Source organism: Erpetoichthys calabaricus, chromosome 7 (genome assembly GCF_900747795.2).
Source record: "Erpetoichthys calabaricus chromosome 7, fErpCal1.3, whole genome shotgun sequence".
Taxonomy (NCBI): domain Eukaryota; kingdom Metazoa; phylum Chordata; class Cladistia; order Polypteriformes; family Polypteridae; genus Erpetoichthys; species Erpetoichthys calabaricus.
This window is the reverse complement of record NC_041400.2, coordinates 139,092,900-139,114,914: the sequence shown is the minus strand read 5'-3', so window position 1 is coordinate 139,114,914 and position 22,015 is coordinate 139,092,900. Positions and strand designations below refer to the sequence as shown.

The window sequence follows — 22,015 nt, the reverse complement described above, 5'->3', positions numbered from 1 at the left end:
TGGCTAATACTAACTTGTATCCATCCATTTTTATTCGACTTACAGAGCAAAAACGTACTGAACATCTTCTCTTCTTTAATTATATTGTTCGTTTTGATAAGTCCCAAATGTTCAAAGTACTTCATGAAAAGGATAATAATTTGCACCTCAGGGAAGTTAAATGGTTTCCATCGAATTAGGAAGTGAGTTTCGAGTGGAATTTGAACACATAGCATCGTCGCTTGTAATTCAAGTCAAGAACTAAGCTATAGAACAGGAGGATAAAGGCATTGAAGAAGGCACAGTCAATAACAATGGCAGTTTGAATAAAAAGACAAAGAAACGAATTTGTTTAATGTTGTCTCAGATGTTTTTTTAGGTCGGAGGTTTTTTCCCCTCGTAAGTCCATTTAACAGCTATACACATGTAAACCTGTTTTTGTAAAATGTTCTTATTTTTTCTACATCAGTCTGAACTTCTACCTGCGTCTCCTTTAAGTATTCTTACTGTCCTGTTGCTGTGACGAGGGGTAGGGTGAGTTGTTAGCGCATGCGCATTCTAATTGTTCTTTCCCCCTCCCTCACGCGCCCGGTTGCTTCCCTCCTGTACGTTGAGGCAGCAGCAGTCTTTTCAATTAAGAAAAAAAGACATTATTTGAATCGTTTACCGATGAAGCATGGCAGCTAATTTTGGCAAAATCCAGATTGGTATTTATGTGGAAATAAAACGAAGTGATGGTAAGTATGCGCCGAGTGATTTTTTTGTTATGATGTGTGTGTGTATTTTTTTTTTGTATCTTTGTTGCTGTGGAGAAACAGGAACCGTTGACGCTGTGAGACGCAGCTGCAGTGGCCCTGGGTGGAGGAGACCGGTGGTATTCGCGTGTGTCACATGTACCAATGTATTGATGTCGTTCTCTCTTGTAGAATTCATGTGAACGTATGATTAATTTCCGTTTTGATTTCGTTTGTGTGCAGTGCAGTTTTATCTGCTAAACGCCCTCGTTTTTTCCCGGCACGCGAGCCTGACGTCATTGGCTTGGGACAGGCGGCTGTAGAAGCGCTCGCCAAAATATTACTTGTATTTATGAGCATTGGCTTAAAGTTAAAAGACAAACTCCGATGGCTTCGATATATGAGAGTTACTAACGCTATGTGCATAAATGCAAATTAAGAATTGTAGCAATTAAGAGAAGTGCGCATGAAACATATTATCGAGCAGATTATGCTAACCTAATGCGAACAAGCGGGGATTCACATGGATGTGCATAGCCATTATTCTGGTGCAACCGAAAAGTTTTCCATGTTGTGAACCTATTGCACAAATCATCTACAGATATGTGACTATATGAAAACATCATTTTTTGTGACAGAGGGTGGGTAACAAAGTATTTATGCAGGGAGAAGGTTGTGGTCGAAAGCGGTGGAGCCGGGATTCTAGCGCATGTGCGCCGCAGAGCCGGCTTCTAACGTAACAGTTCACTAACCTCCCTGTTCCTGGCATAAGGGTTCAGATTGGTAAAATGAGGCCCCTGCCTAGGGCGTGAGAGACCCTCTCTTGTGGGAAGATCAAAGCGATCGTGACCTGGTTTTAATGACCATTCAACGCACATTAAAGGATTTGCCATACCGTTACGGCTGATCATTGGCAGTTTAATGCGGATTTGGCTGTCTGATTTTAGAAACGAAGTCTACAATTGAAAGCTGGGCTGATCACAAAACTGCACGTTTTCAAGAGAATGTATTTACAGTTATCTTTTTTGTTGTTGCACTGCTTATGACTCTGATGGCGGTGAGTGCGTATTTTTTGTTTTATAAAATTAGTTTTGGCCTACGTGTGGACCACCTTTACAGCATACCTGAATATCCGTTTCGTGCTTCTTTTCTTTGTAGTTGGAAGAGATTTTCCGTTGTGATTAAAATGACTTCAAGAAGCACTTGAGTCAGTCATACAGTGGGTAGAATTTCACTTCAAGCCCTTAAATCTGGTTTTAGTTTATCATTATATAGAGGCAGATAGAAAGATGGCTAATAAATGTGCATTTTTGATTACCCCCTGACTCTAAAGGTAACCATTGATTTCGAGCAGTTCCATCTGATTGCTTTGTTTAAAATCCCATATTAACTTATGCTATTTTATGTTTTAAGTGAGGTAGTGTAGAAGTTAAATTTATACTGTATATTGGCCGTCATACCATACGGATCTAATTCTGTCATTGTACTTGTGAGTTCCAGATTCCCAGTACAGTAGTTTAGTGAGCATCAAAAATGATTATTTACTTTAATGATGGTTTTTGCAACCCATCTTTGCCAGCAATATAAATCCAATAATGCTCATTATTGTTGTTTATCTACCAAGAATAATGTCTATTGGGGATTAATCTATTAACAATATCGGAAATTCTTACATGGCCATTACAGTTCATCGTAGAAGCCCACACATTTAATAACTTTAACAGATTGTAAACTTCTGATATGTTTTCAAAATGTAAGATAAGTAACAGTTACAAAAGTTGTAAAACCCAATGCATTAATTGGGTACATAATACTTTGTGTTCATTAAGCAGATATTGCCCCTGTGACAGTGAATTGGGAAAAAATTAACTTATGCATGATAAAGCCAATACCTGGTGAAGATCTTGTCAGTGATTTTGTTTTTTATTGCTTACTGTTCCCACACTCATTCTCACATCATACCTATTCATAGCAAAGATAATTGTGTATATCTTCTTTTATATTTTATTTATTTACTGGTACAGCAAATGATTCAAATTTACATTCTGGATTACAGAGCAGCAAGTTATCCAGGGAGCACCTGGCACAGACCAGAACAAACTCTATACAGGGTGCCGTTCTGTGTGCACATATGCACACACCCAGAGGACCGATTTATGTTGTTTTTACACTACCACAAGAAATCTGGTGCAGCTAGTCTATACTTTGGAATTCTTGCTTATTAATGAAAAGACCTGGAACTTGTCTGTCAGCTTCTTTATGTTTCTTGGTGGTTCCTGTCTGTGTGAGGAAGCAACAGTATGGTTGCTAATCAACCTAACACATAAAGTATCTCACAAAAGTGAGTACACCCCTCACATTTTTTGTAAATATTTTATATCTTTTCATGGGACAACATTGAAGATATGACACTTTGATACAATGTAGTCAGTGTACAGCTTGTATAACAGTGTAAATTTGCTGTCCCCTCAAAGTAATTCAACACACAGCCATTCATGTCTAAACTGCTGGCAACAAAAGTGATTACACCCCGAAGTGAAAAATGTCCAAATTGTGCCCAAAGTGTCAATATTTGTGTGGCCACCATTATTTGTCAGCACTGCCTTAACTCTCTTGGGCATGGAGTTCACTAGAGCTTCACAGGTTGCCACTGGAATCCTCTTCCACTCCTCCATGACAACATCAAGGAGCTGGTGGATGTTAGAGACCTTGCACTCCTCCACCTTCCGTTTGAGGATGCCCCACAGACGCTCAATAGGGTTTAGGTCTGGAGACATGCTTGGCCAGTCCAGCACCTTTACCCTCATTTTCTTTAGCAAGGCAGTGGTCATCTTGGAGGTGTGTTTGGAGTCGTTATCATGTTGCAATACTGCCCTGTGGCCCAGTTTCCGAAGGGAGAGGATCATGCTCTGCTTCAGTATGTCACAGTACATGTTGGCATTCATGGTTCCCTCAATGAACTGTAGCTCCCCAGTGCCGGCAGCACTCTTGCAGCCCCAAACCTTGACACTCCCACCACCATGATTGACTGTAGGCAAGACACACTTGTCTTTGTACTCGTCTCGGCAATCGTCTTATAGCCTAGGCCATCTTTATGTAGGGCAACAATTCCTTTTTTCAGATCCTCAGAGAGTTCTTTGCCATGAGGTTCCATGTTGAACTTCCAGTGACCAGTATGAGAGAGTGTGAGAGCGATAACACCAAATTTAACACACCTGCTCCCCATTCACACCTGAGACCTTGTAACACTAACGGGTCACATGACCCCGGGGAGGGAAAATGGCTAATTGGGCACAATTTGGTCATTTTTCACTTGGGCATGTACTCACTTTTGTTGCCAGTGGTTTAGATCAGTGTTTTCCAAACTCGGTCCTGGGGACCCCCTGTGGCTGCAGGTTTTTGTTCCAACCGGATTCCTAATCAGTGACAACACCTGATAGCACTGATCTCATTTAATTAGCTGTTTTTTTTCTTTTATTCGACATTCAGAAAAGCATAGCAACATGATTTTTACATTTATAAGATATTTAGAAATATTTCTGCTTTTGCTATAGATTTAAATGCTTAACTCTCTTTTGTTGAGTTCATTATACTTTGCTCTTTCTCTGTGCAGTTTTTCCCCCTTTGTTGTATCTTAATAATGACAATTTAAAATGAGCAGATCAGACACCCAGGCAAACAACACTAAATAATCAAAGGCTGCAAGTACTTTAGCAACCGACCCATTAATGAGTGAATAATGGATTAATTAAACAATTAGAAGACATAGAAAAGTAGAATGAAAATCAAGATGAAAATACTGTTAAAAAGAAAAAAATTACATTATTCCTATATAACTGCTTGGTACATTTTAATTTTTTTTTTTTTTAGCAAACTTAGTTTTCTAATTTCTATATTGTTCCCTAAACACAGAACTTGGGAAATATCAGTTCACTTAATTAGCCCAGGAGTTCAATTAAAAACAGAAGCTGGTTGGAACAAAAACCTGTAGCCACAGGGGTTCACCAGGACCGAGTTTGGGAAACACTGGTTTAGATATTAATGGCTGTGTGTTGAGTTGTTTTGAGGGGACAGGAAATTTACACTGTTATATAAGCTGTACACCGACTACTTTACATTGTATCAAAGTGTCATATCTTCAGTGTTGTCCCATGAAATGATATAATAAAATATTTACAAAAATGTGAGGGGTGTACTCACCTTTGTGAGATACTGTACATCTACTGAAACTGAATAAAGAAATACTCCACCCAAAAATATTTTATATATGTTACTTATCCCATGTGGTTTGTGGTGAATGCTGAGGAAAAAAATAATCTCAAAATATCATAGAGAAGAGATTACAAATTTTCTGGTATAATTTGCATCTATAGAGACCAACATGAGACCATAGCAAGCAATATGAAAACATACATTGAAAAGATCTCACATTACTTGCATGGTATAATCAAAGTGTCAAGTCATCCAGTCATGCACTCACAGCTGAAAAAACACATGCATTTTTTGCTAAAATGTTGTTAAATAAATACTGCCAGGAAATCAGAGTGATGCCTGCAAAGGAAATGCATGCACATGGGAATAAGCTTTTGAATTGAAGACCTGTCTTTTTGTCTCTTCCCCTCATTCATTGTTCAGGAGCACTGTTCTGGATTATGTGACACAACTAATATGAGATTTTTTTTCATGGATATTTTTATATTGTTTGCTGTGGTCCACTGTTGGTCTCCATAGACGTTTATTATATCAAAAAGTTTACTATTTCCATTTTCCAGGAAAATGTGACATTAAAAATTTTTCTCAATCATCACTACAAACCACACGGGGTGAGTAGCATATTAAGAAAAATATGTACTGTATGTCATTATTGGGAGGAGCTTTCCTTTAATCCTGTTTTAGAGTTTGCTGGGAACCAGATCCTATCTCTGCAGCAAGTTGGTTACTTACTCGGGGTGATATACTGGTCACAAATACTAGGCACATTCCCAGTTAACCTGCCACAAATGTCTTTAGGAAGTGGCAGGAAATGGAACTACCCAGCAAAACATGAGCAAAGTGTAGAAGATTTTAAATTCATATGGCTAGAGTGTGTACTAATAATCCCAGTGTGTGGTTAAGCAGTACTAACAACTGCATCTCTCTTGTCTTTTTATGTTCTGCAGTATAAATATCCATCTATGCATTCATTTCCTGAACTTGATTATTTCAGGTTAGGGTTTCATTGTTACAAGGCTTATCCCAGCAGCATAAGGCATGACACCTCTGTAAACAGGAAGTCCGTCCATCACAAAGGCACACTCATGCGTTTACTCAGAGGCCCAGTTTAGAGTAGGCTGTCGGCTTAACCTGCTTGGGATGTAAGAGTAAACCAAAGTACCCAGTCAGTGAAAACTCCTGCAGACAAAGTAAACTCTACACAGATGGTGATCAGGCTGAAATGTGAACTTTGGTCTGCATAGCAGTGATTAGGCAGAACTAAACTACTGTGATTGCAGGCTACATATATAAATCAACAGTAAAAAAAAATAGATAAACTAATTATTACATTAAAGGATAAAACTGTGCCTTCATTTACAGTTTGTGTAATTAAGTTAGCTACCTGAGAATTTAGAAAAGTTTCATAATGCTTGTTGTAGTCATTATAAATCATTTGATTAAGTAATGTACAGTTTGTGGAGTACAAAACACTAATTTTGGCCGTCTAGGAAATAATGGACAGAGTTGTTTAATTTGATTAGGTTTTAGATGATCCAATGTGCCTTAAAAAAAGCTTGTAACTTTGCTTAACACTATTTTTTTTTGCGTGCAACACTCCTGCAGTAATGTTTTCAAGCATATACATTTCTTAAGAGTTTTGGGTAGATCTCTTTATCCATGAGGCTGTGGGCATCTCTTTCCTCATACTCATGGTCACATCTATGGACAACCATTGTCTGTACTGTAGACTGCACACATGCAAACTCTACACGGGATAGACTTTATAACATACTGTAGGTATAAATTATTACAGAATATGTAAAATAAAATGCAAAAACACACAAAACTCTAGACAGGTGCTGTTTTAACAACCATCCCTTTTTAGTCAGTAGAAAGTTGCTTAGAGTCATTCTTTTTTTATCAATTTCTAATCTGTTGTTGTAAACAGGTTAGAAGATGAAAAACTGGATACTGAATATAAAAACTAATTCCCATTATTTTAATTGAGGAAAGAATTAGTGTTTTCCCAATTTTCTGAGAACACAAAATCATTTTTTCCACAACACTTTTAAAACTTTTATAACAATTTCACCCTTGATTTCTAAATGATATAAAACAGTTTATCAATCAAATACTTAATTAAGACACTATTAATGAGGTGATTTATGGGAATGTTTCTGCACAATAGCCTATGTTCAGGTTATAATTGACAAAATTAGTCTTTACTGCTCTTGTGTGGAAGGAGGGTTTGCCTCCTAGTTTTGCAAGCATGGTGGATTCTTCTCAAAGAAAAATGTAGCTGAGAAATTTGCATAAATAAAAACAGGAAAAAATTGCATTACTTTTTTTTTTTTTTTTTTTTTAACGTTTTTGGTGCAAATTTTCAAGAATACAATGATGTTTAGTGATAAAGCTACTACTGCACAAGTGGTTTCTAGTGAAGCGAGCAGAGGAAAAGATTAGCAGGAGGCAGCTCAGAATTTGGGCACTAACAGCAGTATGTTTGTTTATACATTTGTGCTTGAAAGTTTGTGAACCCTTTAGAATTTTCTATATTTCTGCATAAGTATGACTTAAAACATCATCAGATTTTCACTCAAGTCCTAAAAGTAGACAAAGAGAAACCAGTTAAACAAATAATACAAAAATATTATACTTGGTCATTTATTTATTGAGGAAAATGATTGAATATTACATATTTGTGAGTGGCAAAAGTATGTGAACCTCTAGGATTAGCAGTTAGTTTGAACGTGAAATTAGAGTCAGGTATTTTCAATCAATGGGATGACAATCAATGTTATTTAAAGAACAGGGATCTATCAAAGTCTGCTCTTCACAACACATGTTTGTGGAAGTGTATCATGGCACGAACAAAGGAGATTTCTGAGGACCTCAGAAAAAGAGTTGTTGATGCTCATCAGGCTGGAAAAGGTTACAAAACCATCTCTAAAGAGTTTGGACTCCACCAATCCACAGTCAGACAGATTGTGTACAAATGGAGGAAATTCAAGACCATTGTTACCCTCTCCAGGAGTGGTCGACCAACAAAGATCACTCCAAGAGCAAGGCGTGTAATAGTTGTTGAGGTCACAAAGGACCCCAGGGTAACTTCTAGACAACTGAAGGCCTCTCTCACATTGGCTAATGTTCATGTTCATGAGTCCACCATCAGGAGAACACTGAACAACAATGGTGTGCATGACAGGTTGCAAGGAGAAAGCCACTGCTCTACAAAAAAAACATTGCTGCACGTCTGCAGTTTGCTAAAGATCACATGGACAAACCAGAAGGCTATTGGAAGAATGTTTTGTGGACGGATGAGACCAAAATAGAACTTTTTGGTTTAAATGCAAAGCGTTATGTTTGGAGAAAGGAAAACGCTGCATTCCAGCATAAGAACCTTATCCCATCTGTGAAACAAGGTGGTGGTAGTATCATGTTTTGGGCCTGTTTTGCTGCATCTGGGCCAGGATGGCTTGCCTTCATTGATGGAACAATGAGTTCTGAATTATATCAGAGAATTCTAAAGGAAAATGTCAGGACATCTGTCCATGAACTGCATCTCAAGAGAAGGTGGGTCATGCAGCAAGACAACAACCCTAAGCACACAAGTCGTTCTACCAAAGAATGGTTAAAGAAGAATAAAGTTAATGTTTTGGAATGACCAAGTCAAAGTCCTGACCTTAATGCAATCGAAATGTTGTGGAAGGACCTGAAGCGAACAGTTAATGTGAGGAAACCCACCAACATCCCAGAGTTGAAGCTGTTCTGTATGGAGGAATGGGCTAAAATTCCTCCAAGCCGGTGTGCAAGACTGATCAACAGTTACCGGAAACGTTTAGTTGCATTTATTGCTGCAGAGGGGGGTCACACCAGATACTGAAAGCAAATGTTCACATACTTTTGCCACTCACAAATATGTAATATTTGATCATTTTCCTCAATAAATAAATGACCAAGTATAATATTTTTGTCTGATTTGTTTAACTGGTTTCTCTTTATCTACTTTTAGGACTTGAGTGAAAATCTGATGATGTTTTAGGTCATATTCATGCAGAAATATAGAAAATTCTAAAGGGTTCACAAACTTTCAAGCACAACTGTAGAAGTACAGTTGCATAGTGATTTTCAAAAATTTTTTAGAGTCGTATTGGATGATATGAGGTTTATAGTGAAAAATTAGATTGGGTACTTAAATTATGGTTCTGACAACTCAAGAACCATTATAGCAAAAAATATAATAAAGAAAAATCTGATAAAGAGGAATGACTGTCCAAACCTTATGTTGATGTGCCATGCTTAGCTGTGTGCTGTCACTTAAGAAAAGAAAATTTTTTCCATTGTTTGCAAATTATGTACTGGATTGATTGTAATGTTCCCCAGGAATTACAGTTTTTCTACAGTATGTTGAATATGAGCATGTTAATAAATATTATTTGACCTTGATGTGTGTATTTTAGAATTGTCACTTGAGCCATTTGTATTCAAATGCTTCATATAAAAACATTTGTATGTACTTGAATATATTCAAATGTGGGTTAAAAAGTTTTCGTGCTACATATGAGGAGGAGGATTAGGTTGGGCGCATGCATTGATTATAGTGTGTTGCCGCACCCACCACACGACGAACCATCCAGATTGAGATCCGAGTGCAGCCATGCAATGGGTGACACCTCTTCACCACATATATGAGATTGTTAAATTATTATTTATTAAATTTCATGATAAGATTCATTGGTTCTCAATTCTACTTAAAGTTGCATGTTAATTGACTAGGAGTTTGTTTATTTATTTAACTAACACATCTGCAGAGGTTTGTTGAACATTGAGCCAAATTGACATTCTCTGTTGGTGAGAACACAGCCACAACAAAGCCTTAAGCACTCATATTTCTTAAGCTTTCACTTAAAGATGTGTATGTACAGTATACAAAGGACTCAACAATATGCCTCTTCACATTGCATCTCGACATTGCTCAGTCTTTCTGTTTCTCTCTTCTGTTTTCCTGGATAAGTACAGTTGTATCAACTTTTACTTTCTTAGACTGCTAGTTTTGCTCTCACTATAGACTTACTGTAGTCCTAGGCTCATTATACTCTACTTTAAAATTTTGTTCTGTGTCAGTTGCAAACTGTGTGATTTGGTGCTATTTACTGTTTTTTTTTATTTTGGGCAGATTAATTTCTTGCCCCTGTACATATCCTGTATAACTCTTACGTACTACTTCTGCTACTCCGACTTCCTCATACAATACCACAGCTCCTCTCGAGGCACCCTGTCATATGCTTTCTCCAGGTCCATAAAGATGCAATTCAACTCCTTCTGGCCTTCTCTAAACTTCTCCATCAACATCCTCAGATCAAACATTGCATCTGTGGTGCTCTTTCTTGGCATGAAACCATACTGCTGCTCACTAATCATCACCTCACTTCTTAACCTTGCTTCCACTACTCTTTCCCATAACTTCATGCTGTGGCTCATCAATTTTACTCCCCTCTAGTTACTGCAGTTCTGCACATCCCCCTTATTCTTAAATATCAGCACCAGTACACTTCTTCTCCACTCCTCAGCCATCCTCTCACTTTCCAAGATTACATTAAACAATCTGGATAAAAACTCCACTGCCATCTCTCCTAAACACTTCCATGCTTCCATAGGTACAGTGCATCCGGAAAGTTTTCACAGCGCATCACTTTTTCCACATTTTGTTATGTTACAGCCTTATTCCAAAATGGATTAAATTCATTTTTTTTCCTCAGAATTCTACATGGAACACCCCATAATGACAACATGAAAAAATTTACTTGAGGTTTTTGCAAATATATTAAAAATAAAAAACTGAGAAATCACATGTACATAAGTATTCACAGCCTTTGCTCAATACTTTGTCGATGCACCTTTGGCAGCAATTACAGCCTCAAGTCTTTTTGAATATGATGCCACAAGCTTGGCACACCTATCCTTGGCCAGCTTCGCCCATTCCTCTTTGGAGCACCTCTCAAGCTCCATCAGGTTGGATGGGAAGCGTCAGTGCAAAGCCATTTTAAGATCTCTCCAGAGATGTTCAATCGGATTCAAGTCTGGGCTCTGGCTGGGCCACTCAAGGACATTCACAGAGTTGTCCTGAAGCCACTCCTTTTGATATCTTGGCTGTGTGCTTAAGGTCGTTGTCCTGCTGAAAGATGAACCGTCGCCCCAGTCTGAGGTCAAGAGCGCTCTGGAGCAGGTTTTCATCCAGGATGTCTCTGTACATTGCTGCAGTCATCTTTCCCTTTATCCTGACTAGTCTCCCAGTCCCTGCCACTGAAAAATATCCCCACAGCATGATGCTGCCACCACCATGCTTCCCTGTAGGGATGGTATTGGCCTGGTGATAAGCGGTGCCTGGTTTCCTCCAAACGTGACGCCTGGCATTCACACCAAAGAGTTCAATCTTTGTCTCATCAGACCAGAGAATTTTCTTTCTCATGGTCTGAGAGTCCTTCAGGTGCCTTTTGGCAAACTCCAGGTGGGCTGCCATGTGCCTTTTACTAAGGAGTGGCTTCCGTCTGGCCACTCTGCCATACAGGCCTGATTGCTGGATTGCTGCAGAGATGGTTGTCCTTCTGGAAGGTTCTCCTCTCTCCACAGAGGACCTCTGGAGCTCTGACAGAGTGACCATCAGGTTCTTGGTCACCTCCCTGACTAAGGCCCTTCTCCCCCGATCGCTCAGTTTAGATGGCTGGCCAGCTCTAGGAAGAGTCCTGGTGGTTTCGAACTTCTTCCACTTACGGATGATGGAGGCCACTGTGCTCATTGGGACCTTCAAAGCAGCAGAAATTTTTCTGTAACCTTCCCCAGATTTGTGCCTCGAGACAATCCTGTCTCGGAGGTCTACGGACAATTCCTTTGACTTTATGCTTGGTTTGTGCTCTGACATGAACTGTCAACTGTGGGACCTTATATAGACAGGTGTGTGCCTTTCCAAATCATGTCCAATCAACTGAATTTACCACAGGTGGACTCCAATTAAGCTGCAGAAACATCTCAAGGATGATCAGGGGAAACAGTATTCACCTGAGCTCAATTTTGAGCTTCATGGCAAAGGCTGTGAATACTTATATACATGTGCTTTCTCAATTTTTTTATTTTTAATAAATTTGCAAAAATCTCAAACTTTTTTTCACGTTGTCATTATGGGGTGTTGTGTGTAGAATTCTGAGGAAAAAAATGAATTTCATCCATTTTGGAATAAGGCTGTAACATAACAAAATGTGGAAAAAGTGATGCGCTGTGAATACTTTCCGGATGCACTGCATGTCATCAGGACCAACGGCCTTTCCATTTTTCATCCTCTTCATAGCTGTCCCTACTTCCTTCCTGCTAATCCGTTGCACTTCCTGATTCACTGTCTCCACATCATCCAACCTCTTCTCTCTCTCGTTGTCTTCATTCATCAGCCTCTCAAAGTACTCTTTCCATCTGCTCAACACACTCTCCTCACTTGTGAGTACGTTTCCATCTTTATCCTTTATCACCCTAACCTGCTGCACATCTTTCCCAGCTCGGTCTCTCTGTCTAGCCAATTGGTACAGGTCCTTTTCTCCCTCCTTAGTGTCCAGCCTCTCGTACAACTCCTCATACGCCTTTTCTTTAGCCTTCGCCACCACTCTCTTCAACTTGCGCCTTATCTCCTTGTACTCTTGTCTACTTTCTGCATCTCTCTGACTATCCCACTTCTTTGCCATGCTCTTCCTCTGTATACTCTCCTGTATTTCCTCATTCCACCACCTGGTTTCCTTTTCCTCCTTCCTCTTTCCAGATGTCACGCCAAGCACCTTTCTTGCTGTCACCCTTACTACATCTGCTGTAGTTTCACAACTGTCTGGTAACTCTTCACTGCCACCCAGTGTCTGTCTCACCTCCTCCCTAAACTCAACCTTGCAGTCTTCCTTTTTCAACTTCCACCATTTGATCCTTGGCTCTGCCCTCACTCTCTTCCTCTTCTTGATCTCTAACGTCATTCTACAGACCACCATCCTATGCTGCTTAACTACACTTTCCCCTGCCAGCACTTTGCAGTGTTAAATCTCATTCAGATCAACTAACTCTTCTGTATAGGATGTAATCTACCTGTGTGCATCTTCCTCCACTCTTTTACGTAACCCTATATTCCTCCCTCATTTTAAAATATGTATTCACCACAGCCATGTCCATCCTTTTGGCAAAATCCACTATCATCTGACCTTCTTCTTTCCTCTCCCTGACCCCATACCTACCCATTACCTCCTTGTCTCCACTGTTTTCTTCACCAACATGCCCATTGAAATCCGCTCCAATCACCACTTTCTGTCCCTTGGGTACACTGCTCATCACTTCATCCAACTCACTCCAAAAATCTTCTTTCTCATCCATTGCACACCCAACTTGTGGTGCATATGCACTAACAACATTTATTATCACACCTCCAATTTCCAGCTTCATAATCATTACTCTGCCTGACACTCTTTTCACCTCCAAAACACTCTTGACATACTGTTCCTTCAGAATAACTCCTACCCCATTTCTCCTCCCATCCAAGCCATGATAGAATAATTTGAATCCACCTCCAATTCACCTGGCCTTACTCCCCTTCCATTTAGTCTTTTGCACGCACAATACATCAACCTTCCTTCTCTCCATCATATCTGCTAACTCTCTCCCCTTACTAGTCATACTGCCAACATTCAAAGTTCGTACCCTCAGTTCCACTCTCTTTACTTTCCTCCTCTTCTCCTGCCTCCGGACACGTCTCCCCCCTCTTCTCCTTTTTCTTCAGCTAACAGTAGCCCAATTTCCGCCAGCACCCTGTTGGCTAACAGTGCTGGTGGCGGTCGTTGTTAGCCCGGGGCTCGACCGATCCGGTATGGAAATTTGTATTGTTGTCCGCATATTGATTTGTAACCCTCCCCATTTATCTGGGCTTGAACCGGCATGAAGAAACACACTGGTTTGTGCATCCCCTGTGGCTGGGTTTATAAGCCACTACTGTATTAAACAAAAGGCCACACACTTATTATAGTTCAATTTATTCTGGGTTACATTTCACACATTTAACAATGGATAGACTAGATTACAGTGTTTCAGTTTATTCTTGACTAGCAAAATACCCGCGCTTCGCAGCGGAGAAGTAGTGTGTTAAAGAGGTTATGAAAAAAAAGGAAACATTTTAAAAATAACGTAACATGATTGTCAATGTAATTGTGTTGTCATTGTTATAAGTGTTGCTGTCTTATATATATATATTATATATATAATATACACACACACATAAACATTTATATACGTATACATATATATACATATCTACATATACACATATCTACATATATATACACACATACATAAACACACACATAAGACTTATTGACTGAAACGGCTTTCACAAAAAAAGTTAGGGCTTTGCTACAGGATACACCCTCCACAAGTTAACCAAGTAAAAATAAAATATATATTTCTGTTTTATTTAAACCTTTTAAGTTCGTATGCATAGCCCCATTTGGCTGTTTAATTTTTTTTTTCTTTCTTCAGTAATATTTAATCTCCTTAAAGAAAAAGAACATATCCATTTTACTTTGTTTGTATCTCTTTAGTAATATTTTACTGTAAAAGGAAAACCAGTATTTACACCTTTTATGTTACTTTATACATTTATTTTACACAATGTTGAAAAATTAATAAGAAAGCTACATATTTTGGCAGCTGCTGCTTTCATTTTCAATGAAATGAAAAAAGCTCTCCAAGAGAAAACGTCAATGAAGAAGAAACAGTTTGCACTATCTAAAAATCAGAAACCCTCATTTATAAAAGTTTGCTGCAGATGACTTAACTGAAAATAAATGAATAGTTCCTATGTGTATAATACATATTTATCTATTTGACTTATGCCTTTATTCCACCAACTTACAACATCTGAGGTACAATTTCTTACATTACTTTTGTTTTTTGCAGCACAGGCAGGTGAAGTGACTTCCTCAGGGTCACACAGTGGTGTCAGTACCACGATTTGAACTGACAAGCTCCGGGTTTGCTGAAATATTACTGAAGAAAGAAAAAAAACGAAAACGGGCAAATGGGGCTATGCATACAAATGTCCATCCGTCCATTATCCAACCTGCCATATCCTAAATACAGGAGCCAATAAGTAGATATGTATATATACAGTATTTTGATAAAAGAATTTGAACAACATATAAGAAGCGTATAAATTATTAAACAGTAAAACATTAACATTTAAGAAGTAAAGTTACATTAAGTACTACTGCAGTGCCTTCGGGTATACCTCATTTTTTGTTTGCCCATTACATGCTTAAATGTATACATTTTTTGGTGTACCTACCCGAGAACACGCGACATATAACCGAGCGTGGGAGAAGCATGGATTTTAAACACGCATTGAGTTCATCTGCTGGTCTCCCTCGTGGAATAACTGGTAATGTTTGACTAAAATCTACAGCGAGTAAAACGACATTACCTCCTATTTTTTTTTTTTTACGATCTCTGAGATCTTGCTTTTTTCTGTTCAAGGCTTCATAAGCTCTTTTATGTTGTATGGTGTACTTATCCCAAACCATCATCTTTGAATGTTGCAAGACTTTCGGCTTGTATGTAGATCGGGGTAATTACATTCATTGCATTCCTAGTCTGAATCACAATCTGATTGTATGGGTGGTTACCTGGCACTGTAGGGTTGACACCCGTCCTTTAAAATACGGAATCGTGCCGCATTTGAGAATGAAATTGCGCGTCCCGTTTTGAATCAATACGGGACGGGATTCGTCCCGTATTTTTTTTATCATTTTTTTTAAAGCAGCGTCTCATGCAAATCATCCCACACGCATTTTATGAAGATGCCTCCTTTCCTACTTTTGATTGGGTAATACTTCATGTCATCGTTAGTTTGATTGGTCTTTTTAACTGTCCAGTGAGGAGGGCGTGTCTTTTAAGTAGAGTCTGCAAACTGTTGGCAGTGAGATGTGGCGTCAGCGCCAGAGTTGAAGCCCCTAACGTTGCGGTCAGCAAGTCGGCTAACATCCGCCATGTGCCGTCTTTCAGTTGCGAGAAGCAGATCATAGAATGGTTGAAACTGTTGCCCCTAACGTTGCGCCACGGCGTGTGGTTCGTTTATACCTCGTGTCTTCTCATTAAACTTTTATCTCGTGAATATGTTATTGCAATCCGCAGCGGGAGCGTTTCTATAAACTTAATTTAAACTTACGTTTTACATCGTGCTTTGTTTCCCTTATGAACATGCTTGTATGCTTCACTCACTCCCTTCTCAATTGTTTAATGAATTTTTTGCTCTTCGCTGTTTGCGGCTCTTCCTTGATTTCCCCCTACTTCGTTCTTTTATCTCGCGAATATGTTATTGCAATCCTTAACGGGAGCGTTTCAATAAACTGATTGAAAATAGTTTTGCATTTACCTTTTTAGTAAAAGGCGAGCTTTTAAGCCTGAGAAATCACCCCGTAAATGCACACGTTTAATTGCACATGTGTTAATATGTATGGTTACACAGTATTAAAAGACAGTGAACAACGTCAGTTACCTTTGTTCTCGCGTTTGATAAAAGGCGAGCTTTTAAGCCTGAGAAATCACCCCATAAATGCACACGTTTAATTGCACATGTGTTAATATGTATGCTTACACAGTATTAAAAGACAGTCAAAAATTAACGTCATTTACCTTCGTTCCTGCGTTTGACTCGTGCTGTAAATCTCTTCCTTGTTTTTAGTTCACGTGATTACGTAGGAGGCGTGATGACGCGATACGTGACTCCGCCTCCTCCATTACAGTATATGGACAAAAAATATGTTCCAGTTATGACCATTACGCGTAGAATTTCGAAATGAAACCTGCCTAACTTTTGTAAGTAAGCTGTAAGGAATGAGCCTGCCAAATTTCAGCCTTCCACCTACACGGGAAGTTCGAGAATTAGTGATGAGTGAGTCAGTCAGTCAGTCAGTCAGTCAATCAGTCAGTCAGTCAGTCAGTCAGTGAGTCAGTGAGGGCTTTGCCTTTTATTAATATGTATAGATAAAAGAAGCTGGCAGTGGCATTACTTGTTTGAGCCTTCAGCAGAAGCAACTATGTGTATGTACCGTGGTTGGCAAGTAATGAATGATTGCGTAGGAATGTCTTGCAACTCCAGAGTAACCAGCAGGTAGAATGTCACCCACAATTGGAAATACATGTTTCCCTGCTTTCCTGTTTACCATGTTGGATTGTAGGCATGCAGAGTCTGAAATGATGTATAAATATGCTTTACTGATGCCAGCAGTAGTTTGAAGATGCATGATAGTTGTCTGTTGCAGTTGGAAGATGGGAAGTACTGTTCTTTCTCATGGGATAAAACACTATTCACTCACTGCATTGATATCCATAGATGCTGCCCAAAAACAAATACAAACAAGTTAAAAAAAAAAGTATGTACAGTAATCCCTCGCTATATCGCGCTTCGCCTTTCGTGGCTTCACTCCATCGCGGATTTTATATGTAAGCATATTTAAATATATATCGCGGATTTTTCGCTGCTTCGCGGATTTCTGCGGACAATGGGTCTTTTAATTTCTGGTACATGCTTCCTCAGTTGGTTTGCCCAGTTGATTTCGTACAAGGGACGCTATTGGCAGATGGCTGAGAAGCTACCCAACTTACTTTTCTCTTTCTCTTGCGCTGACTTTCTCTGATCCTGACGTAGGGGGATTGAGCAGGGGGGCTGTTCGCACACCTAGACGATACGGACGCTCGTCTAAAAATGCTGATAGATTATCTTCACGTTGCTATCTTTTGTGCAGCTGCTTCCTGAAACGACATGCTGCACGGTGCTTCGCATACTTAAAAGCTCGAAGGGCACGTATTGATTTGTGCTTGAAAAACAAACTCTGTCTCTCTCTATCTCTCTCTCTCTCTCTCTTTGTCTGCTCCTGACGGAGGGGGTGTGAGCAGCCGCCTTCAACAGCTTTGTGCCACTGTGCTTCGCATACTTAAGCCAAACAGCCCTATTGATTTGTTTGCTTTTCTCTCTATCTCTGTGACAGTCACTGCTCCTGACACGCACTCCTTTGAAGAGGAAGATATGTTTGCATTCTTTTAATTGTGAGACGGAACTGTCATCTCTGTCTTGTCATGGAGCACAGTTTAAACTTTTGAAAAAGAGACAAATGTTTGTTTGCAGTGTTTGAATAACGTTCCTGTCTCTCTACAACCTCCTGTGTTTCTGCGCAAATCTGTGACCCAAGCATGACAATATAAAAATAACCATATAAACATATGGTTTCTACTTCGCGGATTTTCTTATTTCGCGGGTGGCTCTGGAACGCAACCCCCGCGATGGAGGAGGGATTACTGTATGACATACCATACAAATATGTTTTGGGAACTACTTAATGTTTTGAAAGTTCAACCATTTTTATTTACTTCATGAAACAGATCACATATTTCTTTGTTAAATATTTTTACAGCAGTGAGTCATATTAAAAAATAATAGTGATAATGGAGTTTGATTAAAGATACAAGTACAGTACGTAACATGCAGTGGGGCAAAAAAGTATTTAGTCAGCCACCAATTGTGCAAGTTCTCCCACTTAAAAAGATGAGAGAGGCCTGTAATTTTCATCATAGGTATACCTCAACTATGAGAGACAAAATGAGAAAAAAAATCCAGAAAATCACATTGTCTGATTTTTGAAGAATTTATTTGCAAATTATGGTGGAAAAAAAGTATTTGGTCAATAACAAAAGTTCATCTCAATACTTTGTTATATACCCTTTGTTGTCAATGACAGAGGTCAAACATTTTCTGTAAGTCTTCACAAGGTTTTCACACAGTGTTGCTGGTATTTTGGCCCATTCCTCCATGCAGATCTCCTCTAGAGTAGTGATGTTTTGGGGCGGTCGCTGGGCAACACGGACTTTCCACTCCCTCCAAAGATTTTCTATTGGGTTGAGATCTGGAGACTGGCTAGGCCACTCTGGGACCTTGAAATGCTTCTTACGAAGCCACTCCTTCGTTACCCGGGCAGTGTGTTTGGGATCATTGTCATGCTGAAAGACCTAACCACGTTTCATCTTCAATGCCCTTGCTGATGGAAGGAGGTTTTCACTCAAAATCTGACGATACATGTCCCCATTCATTCTTTCCTTTACACGGATCAGTCGTCCTGGTCCCTTTGCAGAAAAACAGCCTCAAAGCATGATGTTTCCACCCCCATGCTTTACACTAGGTATGGTGTTTTTTGGATGCAACTCAGCATTCTTTCTCCTCCAAACACAAAGAGTAGAGTTTTTTTCATCTGACCATATGACATTCTCCCAATCCTCTTCTGGATCATCCAAATGCTCTCTAGCAAACTTCAGACAGGCCTGCACATGTACTGGCTTAAGCAGGGGGACACGTCTGTCACTGCAGGATTTGAGTCCCTGGCGGCGTAGTGAGTTACTGATGGTAGCCTTTGTTACTTTGGTCCCAGCTCTCTGCAGGTCATTCACTAGGTCCCCCCGTGTGGTTCTGGGATTTTTGCTCACCGTTCTTGTGATCATTTTGACCCCACGGGGTGAGATCTTGCGTGGAGCCCCAGATCAAGGGAGATTATCAGTGGTCTTGTATGTCTTCCATTTTCTAATAATTGCTCCCACAGTTGATTTCTTCACACCAAGCTGCTTACCTATTGCAGATTCAGTCTTCCCAGCCTGGTGCAGGTCTACAGTTTTGTTTATGGTGTCCTTTGACAGCTCTTTGGTCTTGGCCATAGTGGAGTTTGGAGTGTGACTGTTTGAGGTTGTGGGCAGGTGTCTTTTATATTGATAATGAGTTCAAACAGGTGCCATTAATACAGGTAATGAGTGGAGGACAGAGGAGCCTCTTACAGAAGAAGTTACAGGTCTGTGAGAGCCAGAAATCTTGCTTGTTTGTAGGTGACCAAATACTTATTTTCCACCATAATTTGCAAGTAAATTCTTTAAAAATCAGACAATGTGATTTTCTGGATTTTTTTTCTTATTTTGTCTCTCATAGTTGAGGTATACCTATGATGAAAATTACAGGCGCCTCTCATCTTTTTAAGTGGGAGAACTTGCACAATTGGTGGCTGACTAAATACTTTTTTGCCCCACTGTACACTTTTTAATAAGACTTTGCAATATCATGCAATTTCAGATTGGACTCAGATAGGCTTGTGCTGGCTGAAATAGTTTTCATACAGTGCATCCAGAAAGTATTCACAGCGCATCACTTTTTCCACCTTTTGTTATGTTACAGCCTTATTCCAAAATGGATTAAATTCATTTTTTTCCTCAGAATTCTGCACACAACACCCCATAATGACAACGTGAAAAAAAGTTTACTTGAGGTTTTTGGAAATTTATTAAAAATAAAAAAACTGAGAAATCACATGTACATAAGTATTCACAGCCTTTGCTCAATACTTTGTCGATGCACCTTTGGCAGCAATTACAGCCTCAAGTCTTTTTGAATATGATGCCACAAGCTTGGTGTACATGTCCTTGGCCAGTTTCGCCCATTCCTTTTTGCAGCACCTCTCAAGCTCCATCAGGTTGGATGGGAAACGTCGGTGCACAGCCATTTTAAGATCTCTCCAGAGATGTTCAATCGGATTCAAGTCTGGGCTCTGGCTGGGCCACTCAAGGACATTCACAGAGTTGTCCTGAAGCCACTCCTTTGATATCTTGGCTGTGTGCTTAAGGTCGTTGTCCTGCTGAAAGATGAACCGTCGCCCCAGTCTGAGGTCAAGAGCACTCTGGAGCAGGTTTTCATCCTGGATGTCTCTGTACATTGCTGCAGTCATCTTTCCCTTTATCCTGACTAGTCTCCCAGTCCCTGCCGCTGAAAAACATCCCCACGGCACGATGCTGCCACCACCATGCTTCACTGTAGGGATGGTATTGGCCTGGTGATGAGCGGTGCCTGGTTTCCTCCAAACATGACGCCTGGCATTCACACCAAAGAGTTCAGTCTTTGTCTCATTAGACCAGAGAATTTTCTTTCTCATGGTCTGAGAGTCCTTCAGGTGCCTTTTGGCAAACTCCAGGCGGGCTGCCATGTGCCTTTTACTAAGGAGTGGCTTCCGTCTGGCCACTCTACCATACAGGCCTGATTGGTGGATTGCTGCAGAGATGGTTGTCCTTCTGGAAGGTTCATCTCTCTCCACAGAGGATCTCTGGAGCTCTGACAGAGTGACCATCGGGTTCTTGGTCACCTCCCTGACTAAGGCCCTTCTCCCCTGATCACTCAGTTTAGATGGCCGGACAGCTCTAGGAAGAGTCTTGGTGGTTTCAAACTTTTTCCACTTACGGATGATGGAGGCCACTGTGCTCATTGGAACCTTCAAAGCAGCAGAAATTTTTCTGTAACCTTCCCCAGATATGTGCCTCGAGACAATCCTGTCTCAGAGGTCTGCAGACAATTCCTTTGACTTCATGCTTGGTTTGTGCTCTGACATGAACTGTCAACTGTGGGACCTTATATAGACAGGTGTGTGCCTTTCCAAATCATGTCCAATCAACTGAATTTACCACAGGTGGACTCCAGTTAAGCTGCAGAAACATCTCAAGGATGATCAGGGGAAACAGGATGCACCTGAGCTCAATTTCGAGCATCACGGCAAAGGCTGTGAATACTTATGTACATGTGCTTTCTCAATTTTTTTTATTTTTAATAAATTTGCAAAAATCTCAAGTAAACTTTTTTCACGTTGTCATTATGGGGTGTTGTATATAGAATTCTGAGGAAAAAAATGAATTTCATCCATTTTGGAATAAGGCTGTAACATAACAAAATGTGGAAAAAGTGATGCGCTGTGAATACTTTCCGGATGCACTGTAGATAGCAGATTCTAACTCAAGTGATGTTATTTTTTTGTGCTAGTGTTAGTTGTTGGTTGTGAAAATTGTGTAGTTCACATTTATTAAACATAACATTTTTGAAAGAATTACCTGATGGAGGACGAATAATCTATGTTCAAGTCTCACACTGAAATTGTTGGCTGCATTCTTACTTGATGGATAGCAGTTGGCTATGCCATTTTAGCCATAAATAGAATGAAAGAAATAATTGAGTCATTAAGATCTGC

The 22,015-nt window shown here is 39.8% G+C and overlaps 1 protein-coding gene across 3 annotated transcripts in view; it reads left to right on the top strand.

Annotated features, from left to right (window-relative positions):
• The first annotated feature begins 542 nt into the window (after positions 1–542).
• Positions 543–22,015, top strand: part of kif2a (kinesin family member 2a) — a 151,522-nt gene continuing 130,049 nt past the window's right edge. For 2 of the 3 annotated variants that reach the window (XM_028805458.2, XM_028805457.2), the window contains exon 1: positions 543–716. In XM_028805458.2, coding sequence (XP_028661291.1) covers positions 656–716 — 61 coding nt within the window. In that variant the 5' untranslated portion in view covers positions 543–655. The remainder of the gene's footprint in view (positions 717–22,015) is intronic. The other variant, XM_028805459.2, reaches the window with a different exon arrangement.